The sequence below is a fragment of the Chelonia mydas genome, chromosome 10 (genome assembly GCF_015237465.2).
Source record: "Chelonia mydas isolate rCheMyd1 chromosome 10, rCheMyd1.pri.v2, whole genome shotgun sequence".
In the NCBI taxonomy this organism is placed as follows: Eukaryota; Metazoa; Chordata; order Testudines; family Cheloniidae; genus Chelonia; species Chelonia mydas.
The window spans coordinates 58,977,374-58,989,669 of NC_051250.2; the positions used below are offsets into that span (position 1 = coordinate 58,977,374).

The following is a 12,296-nucleotide window of genomic DNA, read 5'->3' on the forward strand; positions in this document are numbered from 1 at the left end:
CTAGAATATTATATATTCTCCAGTTTCTGGATCTATTTGGGCACGCAGCATTCATGCTAAATCTACTAAGGAGCCCAGAAGCCTTTGGATACACAATAGCCAGGTTTTTTTTTGGTTTTTTTTTTAAAGTACATGCCTGGATAGATGGTAGTATTTTCCTACTTTAAAGCTGGGACAGTTCGATGTAAAATCATTTATGACTGAGTGGAGTTCAGATACAGTAAATGTGTATATTCCCATCCTCCCCCCTCCCCAAGCATATGATACAAATGATTAAAATTTATTATTTAACTAGTTTGGAATTATGCCCCAGAAATTTTGAACAGCCTATCACTTAGTAAACATCTGTGTCAGGCAAGAAATTCAAAGTTAAGGCTAACACGCTTATTGCATAGCACTGTAAAATTCAGATATTATTGTAATGGTTACAGAATAAGTGTCAGCTGTGACTTGCATATAATTTTTAAAGAGTAAATTATAGATGGTGTAATGTTTTTAGGATGGCTCTTTGCATATATCAGAAGGTAGAATTAAAAAAAAAAAAGTTCTCTTTGTACCTGTGACCTCAGATACATTGCTATAAATTATATCTGAGTATGTAATATGCCTTTGTGGTTTCTTGTGAGTCAGATTCACTTATATGCATGAGAAGCCAGAGGCTTGCAAAAACTCATAACTTTTTGTTCGCTGTTTGTGGATTCTCTGGCACTAGAGCTGGAATGCAATTAATAAATCTGACCTATATTTTTTTATTTGAAAAATATTGAGTGAGGGGAGGGATATGGTAACACTTGTATTAAATGTGGAGTATTTGAAAATAAAGAAATCACTTCTGTTCCAGGCTAAACACAATTTCCTCAAACTTCCCCTGCTCCCGCTTCCCCCAAGCATTAGAAACTATACTGTGAGGAAAAAAGGTCACAGTTTTTTTTTTTCTTCAGTGTGGCAATTAAGTTAACTACTAAGAGTCAGACATTAATATCTTCTTATTTTACTAAAATCTTTTGGTTACATGAAGAAAATGTCTATCCTCTTGGGGGGGAAAGAGGGCTTACAGATTTCAAATATTTTTGAAGATGCAAATGTTTGATTTTGCAGATTAGACTTGAAAAAACGAACATTGTTTCATTTCAGACAGAAAATCCAAATATGGAGAGACCATACACCTTTAAAGATTTTGTTCTTCATCCAAGAAGGTCAGTAAATAGCAAACATTTTTAAAATGTTAACTTTCCTGTGCAAACTGTAACTTGCTATGAACTGTAGCTTCTTTATGTACTTTTATGTGTCACCATAGTATTTGAGCACCTCTATAGAGCAGTATATTAAAGTAATAATCAGTGCTGGCACTTGTTTAAATTTCTGAAAACTAATTTTAAATTATAACATTTTTTTCAGCAGCATATGAGGTAAAGTTCCTGGGGCTAAAGTAATAACATAGTCCATTAGTAATGGTTATACATTACATAGTAAAATCACTACTCAGTATTATGCCATATTTGAACCATTTTAGCTATCAACTGTATCCTCCTCTAATCTAGAAACGATGTTCCTTTTTGTGTGTGGCTTAATCCAAGTAAGTTGCATTTGACTGTAGTTAAAAATATAACTTATTTTTTCATTTGAAAAGTATTTAGTCCTATAGGCGTGTATTAGGGAAGCCAGGAATTTAAAAACACAAAGTGTGAACCTTATTGCTCCATCCCTGACCCAAACACTACAGATTTTATTTTCCTTTCTACATGCAGGCACTAAAGCTACAGAAAATTGAACATTGCTTAAGTATTGCTGACAATGTGCCTAAGTTTAATAAACATAAACTTCTTAAGGAAAAATGGATGTTAACTTTTTCCAGTTGATTTCTGTTTAGAAATACAGCTGGAAAGTCTTCGTGCTGTAGTGGAATCTTCCTTTCTTTTTAACCAACTAAGAAGTAAGGGAAGTATTTCAAATGCAAAAGAATAAATTAATCTGTCATCTCCAAGTTACTTCCCTTCCAGAGTTAGGAAAGGCACACATTTTTTTTTTCTGCAAACCTATGAAAAATCCATGCTTGCTGTACCTCAAATGCTGCTATTGTTCACAAATCTACCTCAATACTGTCTCCAAGACATGAGTGTAACAGTGCTCTGCAATGGAAAGGCAGTGCCACAGATCCAGGCATGCTGTAAAGCCAGCCAGTCAATAGATAGGCAAATTAACCAACCCCACTTTCAGAACTGTGCTCAAATTGACCTCGACAATCAATAAACCAGGGTAGCTGATTCTCTTTAAAAAGCAAAAGGATAAAATTGATATGAAAAAAGTTATTTTCACATTCCTAGTATTATTGCGGCATAGCGCTAAATACTAAAAGGTAATTTAAGGTTTTGAGGAGAAAACTAGGCATACAGGACTGAAAGTTCCTCTAAATACAGCTTTTTCAGTGAGGTCTACGCTAAACAGTAGTTCAAATACTGGCTATCGATAATGTTAATGGTTGCATTATTATTCCTATTGATTTTTTTATCAGTTTGCATTGCACATTATGGAAACTTTCATGAGAGCAAAATGAAATATCTTTTCAGTTCACTACTCAAAAAAAAAAAAACAAAAAGAAAACAAAACAAGCAAAAAAATCTTCACTACCACTGTGTAATTGTCGCTAATTAGTTATTACTTTGAAAAAGAAGTTTGTAAGTTTCTTGGCACTTCAGATTAAACTTGTGTCTATAATTGTAAATTTTCAGTATCATTATTTCACCATAATACTTGAAGTAATAAAACTATGTTTCAACTCCATTTTCACAAAAGAATCTTTCTCACATACTTTAGTGAGAGAGCTGGCATTGTATTGTCAGTACTCATTATATAAATGGTAAATTCCTATTTATCTTTGAAAATCTGGTAACTGATTATTCTGGTTGCACTACTGATCCTCACCCCAAGAAACTTACACTTTTTCAGGATTATCATCAGCTAAACCTGATGTATTCAGACATCCACCCTGTAGAGATTTTTTGATAACAGAACTAAGTAGGCTTCCTAATTAAATATTTGGATCTTCTGGATAGCTTTTCATGTGTTACAAAATTCCAAGAGTATTTCAAAGCCTTCTACTTTCAAGATAAAGTATAAAGCCCAATTGCAATTGTCACAGTAGATTTCAATTACCATTGCTTTGATATAGCCAAAAATGTACAGATTTTTTTCACACCGTTAAAACCAAATCACATGCGTCTTCTACATAGGATTCGTGGTCTGACCGAAAGTTACCAAAATAATCTGGTATCTTTCACAAGTGTGACAAAATGGCTAATGATTTTATTTAATATCATTGCACAATAACAATTTTTTCTCTTCTGCAGTCACAAGTCAAGAGTTAAAGGTCACCTAAGATTAAAAATGACATACTTGCCTAAAAACAATGGATCTGAAGAAGAAAACACAGAACAGGTGGAAGACCTGGAGGTGAGAAAACTGTTCGGTGCTGAAGAGCATATGGTCTGACTTGTTCTTGTAACTCTACCTAATAAAGGTTGTAGGCATAAAAATATCTTCTAAAAATGATGATGCTGCAAGCAACCTTTTAGAAATTTGATAAATCGGTTAGTTTGGCATCAGAAGGAGATCCAAAATTCCTGTACTGTCCCTTGTGTAATTGTGATGTCAAAGCATTCCCGTCATTTTTTAAGAATTACTTCTCGCCTTTATATAGCTGTAATTCCGCAGGAAACAGACAGCAGTTGTAAAAATCTAAGTCAACAAAATACAAGCAAAACTATTTGCTGACCTCTAGCTTTAGTGGCCATAAGTGCTTGGGAATAACACTTTCCAGTATTTCCATCTTCCTATGTAATATTGTTAACTAGTCATCATGATGATGATCTGCTCTGTTACAAAAACTTGAAATTTATCTAGTGGAAGAGAAATTTTTTATTTTAGCTATTTTGTTTTCTAATTATAAGTAATTACATCCAATTTAGATGTAAAGATCTTTTCCCCAACACCTTAAACAGCTATTTCAACAGCACCACTTCTGCAGGTATAGTTAAGACGGTTTCTGTTATAAAACTCATAAATTAAGCAGATACACCTACTACAAATTTATGGACTGGAACCTTGCATATAAGACTCCTTAATTTTAATATCCATTGAGTATCTTTCCTATTCCCAAACCAGAAAATAACAAATTCCTATATATTAAGCTTAAGTAGTATTAAGCTTAAGGTGCTACAATAATACAAATAATAAAAACAGATACTGCTCCTCCACTTCTCTGTATCCATACAGGTCTAAATATAGTTTGTGGCAATAAATTCTAAAGTGGCTAGGCCCCATGGTATGTACATGCTGACACTGGAAAAACAACTAATAAAATGCATTATCAAGGACTTCGTGGGGAAAAACTAAATGGTGTGAGATTTGTAAGGAGATGTACAGTCCAGTTCCACTATAACATCTCACTTAACATTTTGTTAGTGCTGATTGTCATTTTAAAATACCTAAAATCAGTTCATGTCCTGAAGACTTCATAATATAAAATGTCTAAAGGATTCACTTAAAATCCAGGAGTGAAGATAGCTTAATGCTTTATTTTTCCATAATTATCACAGAAGATGTGCATTTTTTATAAGGTTTTGAATAAGAGGACAGTGGCTTGATAAACTGGGACACATCTCCTTTTACAGGTTTAACACTGATGAATGTTAAGTTATTAGTCTTGTGTCTTATTTATTAGTCTTGTGTCTCATAGCCTGGCTGGATTATATTGGACCAACCGGATGCTGCTTGCCAGCCGCAACAGCAGCAACAAGAATCTCCTCCTCTACCTCCAGGCTGGGAAGAAAGACAAGATATCCTGGGCAGAACCTACTTTGTCAACCATGAATCTAGAAGAACACAATGGAAAAGACCCACTGCTCAGTATGTCTTCTGACTTCTAAGATTCAAAGTATACTTTACTGCGACTGGCAATTCACTTTTGTCATTCTGTATAATAATGCAAGTCAGGGAATGAATAGCTGAGGAATTAGTAATGGAGATCTTCATTTTAATTTTTTCTGTATGTCTACAATTCAAATAAAAAGTGTTCTTAAGTCTGATTAGCTAAACTATGTTAGTTTACTGCTATTTCAGCCAGTTAACTACTGCAAGTTAGCTAACCCAACTTAACACCTTTTATTTAAAGTGTAGACCTACTGTAATGACTAAAAAAGCTATTACACCTTGGCTGGTGAGCAATTCAACTCACACAGTACTCAGTTCATTTTGCAAAGTGACAAATATTCACAATGTATGTTTCCTGCATAATGGAAGCTACTTGTAGTCTCAGCAGAGACTAATAATGACTGTGTATGGAGAAGAAATTCCTTTGATGCCTCTAAGACTGCTTCCTCCTTACCAGTAGTGGCCATCTGAAATCCTTCTCATGTAGTTTGAATGATCTCTCCTTCCAGCACATGAACTATTAAAATATATTCGCTGTTCAGTTCCTTTGTTTGACTCCTACTTCCTGCTCCCTATTTTTCTCTACTCTTCTGCTTTCTACTGAACTTAACTTCATTTTGTAGCTTCTGGCTGCTACTCCTATTGGCAAAAGTGGCCATAAGCAATGTTTTTGTTGCTAGTCTGGTCTATTACGAACTTTACTGTTGGAAGATACAGATGACTATTTTACTGTTGCTTGCTTTTGTGCAGGGACAATCTAGCTGATGTTGACAATGGTAATATTCATTTGGAGGCACAGCATGCATTCACCCATCGGCGACAGATATCAGAGGAAACAGAAAATCTAGACAATAGAGATTCTCCCGAGGTAAAAATTGTATGGGTTTAAGATACAAATCAATGTTTTCCTGTAGTCAAAAAGCTTGATCTGAGGTTTTGTAACCTAAAATATACTTTTTTTTTTCTTCTTTTTCTGAAAAAAAGAGCTGGGAAGTTATAACTGAAGATGAGGCCACTGTGTACAGCAATCAGAATCTTCCAACACTACTGCCACAGAGCAGCTCTGATATGCAGTCTCACCTTGCAGAAGAATTGAATACCAGACTTACTATCTCTGGGAGTTCAGCCACTGGCCAACCAACTTCCTGCAGTGTGAGAGAGCACACGTTTTTCCAATTGTTTTAACATGAATAGTGAATCTGCAAATTATTTTCCCAAAAGCTAATTCTAACCCAAATTTCTTACAGCAAATATGTAATATCACTTTGTAGTTACTGTACTGAGAAACTCTTAAATTAAGGGGAACACCGGTCCTAATTAGCTTTAGATTTTTTTATTTTATGTTGTCAGAGCTAAAATCAATATTTCAAACCAAGAGCATCCGTCATTTTACTTCAGTTCATGCAGAGGCTTAAGGGGCTTAATCTTGGTATACTAGACCTACTCGCCAAATAAAATGTTTTTTTTTTCATTTTTCCCCACTTCGTTTTTGTAAAACAAGACTTTTTCCATGAGACCTAAAGTAGCGTCTGCATTGAATTACTTGAGTTCGCAAATCTAGCTTGTGTTCTAGCTATCATGCTGTCTAGAATACCACCAAAAAGTACTACAGAAGAACACTTCTAGAACTGTACTTAAATTTACAGCAGTACATTTTTGAGGAAATATCAATACCATATCATTGTCCTCTCGTGTGGGGTAAACTTGAGAGAAATAATTTACGTTACCAAGACCGCTAAATCAAGGGATTGGAGACAACTTTGTTGTAATCTGATGCATTTTGAAAAAAAACCATACCATTGAAAGAAGCTTACCCAGGGAGGTAAGGTATGCTAAGCCATCAGAACTTTTGGGTTTTGGAGTTTTTTCACTTACATCTCTAGCCCTTCTGATTGTGAAGATGCAGGCATTTCCAGTGCTGCTGCTCTTTGCTTTACTTGATAAGACTGTACTCAACTTAGGGTTTGTCTACAGTGGGGTATCACACACTAAGTGGTGTGATTTTTAAAGTTCACTAATGTGTTGTGCATTGGTCTGTATTAGATCCTGCTGATGTGATTTAACATACTTTAAATATTTAGTAAGCCACCAGCGGGGTTTACGCGAACCAATTAATTCGCAACATAATAGTGTGCTTTAGAAATCACACCCCCATAGTACGCTTTACCCCACCATGTAGACAAGCCCTTAATTCCTGAAGTTCAGAATCCTGTGGACAGCAGTGAAACTGTCACTTCATACTGTGGCTGCTTTGGAAGTCTGAACAGGAAAAGAGGCAGATGGTAAAGTTATTTCTAAGGAAAGGTGAGGTGCAGAAGATATCCTGTGTGCCCCTCCCTCCCAAAGAAGAGGTATAGCTGTAGAGCCTCACTCTTCCTATACCGTGTCCAGAATAAGGAAGATCCATCCTTTCGCAGCCGTTAGCCTCTGAAGGACCAAAATGGAACCGTGTAGAGTCAAGCACAGGAGTTTTACGCACAGCGCTGGTGGAGTGTCCCCTTGCTTATCAGGCTCAGAGACACTGCAAAACAGTTAGTTACAATAGATTATATATGGTGCTCACTGGGCAGAGAGAAGCGACAGGGATGGGTTTTCCCAAACCTCTGGATAGGTTCTAGCAGCAAGACAAGATAAGCACAATAAGCCAGTGGTCTAAAAGATTACATAATGCTTCCGTCCAAGGACCAAATTAACATATTGCTGACCCACAGGTAATTATCCCCAAACTATGTCTATTAAAGTATATAGATTAAAATCTCATTTCCCTGGACCCCAAAATTAGGAAGCAGCTCTACCGGTTTACCAACAGATACTTCCCTGGAGATTTAAAGCAAAAAAGCAGTAATTAGTACTTAACAATAACAATTGTTTGTAAGTTTATCCGTGCATTTCTGTGGGCTTGGATTGGCATACATCTCTGAGGGGAGGGTGTCATAACTCATGTCAATCATATTAGGCCTCTCCCCAAACTCTGTCTGGGATCTGAGGGGTATTGTACCACTATCTCCTCCCTGCATTAGGGAGTAACCGTGAGGCCTTTCTCAGCGCTTCATATGTCTATAACTTGTGATAAGGATGCCCAGTTACATCTGGAGTTATGCTGACTCCGCTCACTGACTTGAAACACACAAGGTTATCTGTTTACCCCAGCTTTCTCATAGCCATGTATTGTTCTCTGTTAGCCAGCTCCCATGGCCCAGGCTACTGTGGACTCCAGGCCTATATGAAAAGTTCTTAGCAGAAACTGTAGCTAAGATCTTACATCTATAGCAAATGGATTTTGGCCCTTTAGCTTTTGAAGGGAGTTGAAACAAAGCCTGCTCAATTTCAGCAGCTGTAGTATATATACTAGTAATATGACATGCTTGAGTAAGGTCCGGAGTTAACATCGCTGTTGGAATTCCATCACCTTCCTCAGAAGCTAGATGACTTGCACGTTGCCTCCTTAGTAGGTTTACTCCTCTACCTAATAGTTGTCTGGTGTTAGGGGTCTCAAAATTTACCGTGTCAAAAGCATGAGTCTAGTTACAGGACACAGTAGTAATTCTGTAATAGCTGTGTCCTCAGGCTCAGCTGTATTTTATAAATTAAATACTTAATGTGACTGAGTGGTAACAATTCTAGTATCTTAATGCCTATATATCAATTCATAGTCTGTTGCAACTGGCATTAGCTTGACTAGGTTCTAAACAGAAGTATAAGTTGTCATAGACTCCATGAGCAGATGGTTAATACCTCCTACAATATTTTTCAAAATTTCATTTTAAATATTATTTTGCTGAAAAAACAATGAGGCAGCTTGAATGAAAACTGAATATTTTCTTTCTTGCATTATCGTTGCATTGCTTGGTAGCATCAAAAAAGCAACATGATAAGTGATTTACAGTTCTTTCATACTTTCCAGAACGATTCCAGCAGAAGAGGTAGCCTGCAAACATACAGAGTTGAGGAACAGCCTGCACTTCCTGTGGTAGGTTATATTCCAAAACATCATTTTGTAGAGCATAGGAATCTGAAAATTCACTTGTTGTGAAACTTTTTTTTACCATGGGTAAAGTATTGAAATGCAGGTGAGATTTAGCCTTCAGCTTCTGGTAGCTATCCTGACAAAATCAGTTTGTGGGTCTTGCAAGACTTGAGTCCCACCAGAAGGCTTCCATCTTCCAAGTTCACATTTTTAGTTTAATGATGATTTAATATATGGTTGTAGCCTGGAGGAGGGAAGAATTTTAACGTGTAGATGTGAGACTTTTTTTTTTTTAAGGTAAATCATCTTGCTTTATCAACAGTACAATTCTAGCATTTTTGCATTGTGCTCCCATATGCCTTTGCAGCGTCATAGTAACTTAACAGCCATAAATTCTAGGCTAAAACAGCCAAACCAAAAGCAATTTTTTTAAAGCATATTTTCCATCAACTCAGGTTGTTTTGAGAGATAAGGATGTGGTTGGCTTCTTTGGTGTCATGTTATCCAATGTGGATTTAAACAACTAAAAACTTTCCCTTTATGACTTCTGATTTGGGGAAATCTGATGGATGAAGTCTCTTTGCTAGTCAGTAATTTTTTCCTCTTAATTTTAGTTACTCCCTACTTCGTCTGGATTACCTCCAGGTTGGGAAGAAAGGCAAGATGAAAAAGGAAGGTCATATTATATAGATCACAATTCCAGAACTACTACCTGGATAAAACCTGTTGTGCAGGTATTTTTAAGTTCTCTCCATTGTTTCATTCGTATATCCTGGAATGAAAAGATATTGAATAGCTATACATATCAAATAATCTTTTTAAATACACTGCACAATTACTGAACTTGTCTAGAGACCAGTTCGATGAAACCAAATATCTGAAATATGTAAACCATGTTAAAGACTAGTGGTCTATATGTGAGGGGTAGGGGGCTGGTATTTTTCATATGTTAAACCAGTCCTCTTTATTATTGCTGTATTGCACGTGTTCTTTTTTCAAAACTCCTGGTACGCATCCTTATATAAATCCAGATGTTTCTGAATTAGTAAATGACAAGTTTTCTTCTGTCAGTGAGATCCTTCAAATTCTTAAACCAGAGTGGGGTACAAACACTAACTTATTCTCTAATTATACAAATTGAAATTTCTCTGATCCTTTAATGTGTCAGGTGACCTATCACCCTACCTCTTTCTAGGCCATTGATTTATATGATGCGTCACAAAACAGACATCCTCTGCTTCAAAGAAGTTGCATTGTAATATGTATTAACAGTGGGAAGCCTTGACAACGCGTTTTTTTTCCTCAGTTCTCCTCTAGTCCCGCTTCAAGAACTTTTTAAGGAAATTCTTATTGCCTTAAAATTTTACGTGGAGAATCTGAATATCTGACTGTACTACAAGGGTTATTTTTTATGTAAATGTCCACATTTATCAAATGCATTTTAATGTATAGAACCTCATGTATTAAACAATACAAGATGTGTAAATGGGCCAGGTAATCGTGCCCTGAAACATCTTAATATTGTGAGAGGCCTTTAAGACCGCAGTAAACTTTGAGACCTTAATCAGTGGCTTATCACTCAGTTTTGCTGATACTTGGCTTGAGCAAATCTGTGTAATGTGTAGTAGTAGTCTTATGAAAAAGTCACCACCAATCAAAGATACAGGTACTACAGTAGAAAGAAGTATGTTGATCTCCAAGGAAAGACAATAGCTTTCTTACCTACCAATGGGAAGGGAGTCCCAGTCTACACAACATGATACATGACAAAACAATTTAGAGTACACTGCTCCCCCTCGTGACAACTTGAGGAGAGTCAGCCTCAGTGCAACTACAGCAATTAAATGTAAACTGATAATAGAAACTTACATTTGGAGCTAGATTTGGAGTACACTTTCAACACTCCTTCTGTTCTGAGCAAAGGCATTGTTGTATATCTTAAATTTCTCATTAGTGTGAATACTCTGTTACAGTGTTGATTGTCGTATTGAAACATACTGCTTCAGAGACAGTGCTGCATCTCTTGTGAGAGTAAGAGGGACTCTCACTGGGAACAACAGGGAAACAAAAGTAGTTTATTTTGATAGGAATTCACTATGCTCACTTGAGGGTTTAAATGTTCCACTGGCATTATCTAATTTTGACATGCCTGCAATGAGATCATACTCCTGTATCTATTATATCAGTCAATGACTTGATTATGATGTCAGATTGAGTTGAGTATTGAGAGAATTACATGGAGAGTTTAGTAACAGGAGAGAATTATTTGGGAGAACCTTATTTGAACAAAGTATATTTGAGTAACAAAAGGGTTGAGGAACACTCTCCGGAAAAACAAAAATAATGGAAGGACTCAGAATAATTATATTTAACTTTCCCAGATATGAAGGTGTCTCTTTACAGTAAACAAATTAGGACCACTCCATTCACATCTCCAAAAGCCCCTTGCTATTTTCGGCTTTAACATGAATTGTTAACATTACACTGGCTTTGTGTTCAGACCAAACTGTACATAACTTTATTTTTCTCATCTAATATGTGACAGACTACAATAGAAACAAGTCAACTATCAAGTGTCCAAAGTACTTCTACAGGACGTCAACCACAAACATCAAGTGATCCATCACAACAGTCTTCTAATCAACAAGCTGAAGTCGAGCAAGGATTTCTCCCTAAAGGCTGGGAAGTCCGACATGCACCAAATGGGAGACCATTCTTTATTGATCACAATACCAAAACTACTACATGGGTAACTTGCTTTCAATTCAAAAGTAATCTCCTAAAGTCCAATCCTGGCCCCATTATAGTCAGTGGCAAAGTGCCATTGACTTAACTGGGGCCAGGATTTCATCACGTATCTTTTTTCAAAGTAGTGTTATCCTATTATAGATTTAATGTGTTAGTTGTGTCAGTCAAACTAGTGGTTGTGCCAGTAACCTATTCATAGTATTTATGTTCCTGCCTCATGCAGGAGGTGGTATACTGTCAACTTCTCTCATTGAATCAGTAAGGAGGTGAGAGGGCTCTGTAGGACATATCAGGGATGGCGAAATCAGGGGACAGGAATCATAGAATCATAGAATATCAGGGTTGGAAGGGACCCCAGAAGGTCATCTAGTCCAACCCCCTGCTCGAAGCAGGACCAAGTCCCAGTTAAATCATCCCAGCCAGGGCTTTGTCAAGCCTGACCTTAAAAACCTCTAAGGAAGGAGATTCTACCACCTCCCTAGGTAACGCATTCCAGTGTTTCACCACCCTCTTAGTGAAAAAGTTTTTCCTAATATCCAATCTAAACCTCCCCCATTGCAACTTGAGACCATTACTCCTCGTTCTGTCATCTGCTACCATTGAGAACAGTCTAGAGCCATCCTCTTTGGAACCCCCTTTCAGGTAGTTGAAA

At 36.7% G+C, this 12,296-nt stretch overlaps 1 protein-coding gene across 5 annotated transcripts in view; it reads left to right on the forward strand.

Moving 5' to 3' along the window:
• Positions 1 to 12,296, forward strand: part of NEDD4 (NEDD4 E3 ubiquitin protein ligase) — a 125,362-nt gene that overhangs the window by 94,544 nt on the left and 18,522 nt on the right. For all 5 annotated transcript variants that reach the window (XM_007056375.4, XM_027818800.3, XM_043523440.1 and 2 more), the window contains 8 exons: positions 1,135 to 1,196; positions 3,348 to 3,450; positions 4,736 to 4,905; positions 5,680 to 5,797; positions 5,914 to 6,081; positions 8,834 to 8,899; positions 9,511 to 9,630; positions 11,442 to 11,645. In XM_007056375.4, coding sequence (XP_007056437.1) covers positions 1,135 to 1,196; positions 3,348 to 3,450; positions 4,736 to 4,905; positions 5,680 to 5,797; positions 5,914 to 6,081; positions 8,834 to 8,899; positions 9,511 to 9,630; positions 11,442 to 11,645 — 1,011 coding nt within the window. The remainder of the gene's footprint in view (positions 1 to 1,134; positions 1,197 to 3,347; positions 3,451 to 4,735; positions 4,906 to 5,679; positions 5,798 to 5,913; positions 6,082 to 8,833; positions 8,900 to 9,510; positions 9,631 to 11,441; positions 11,646 to 12,296) is intronic.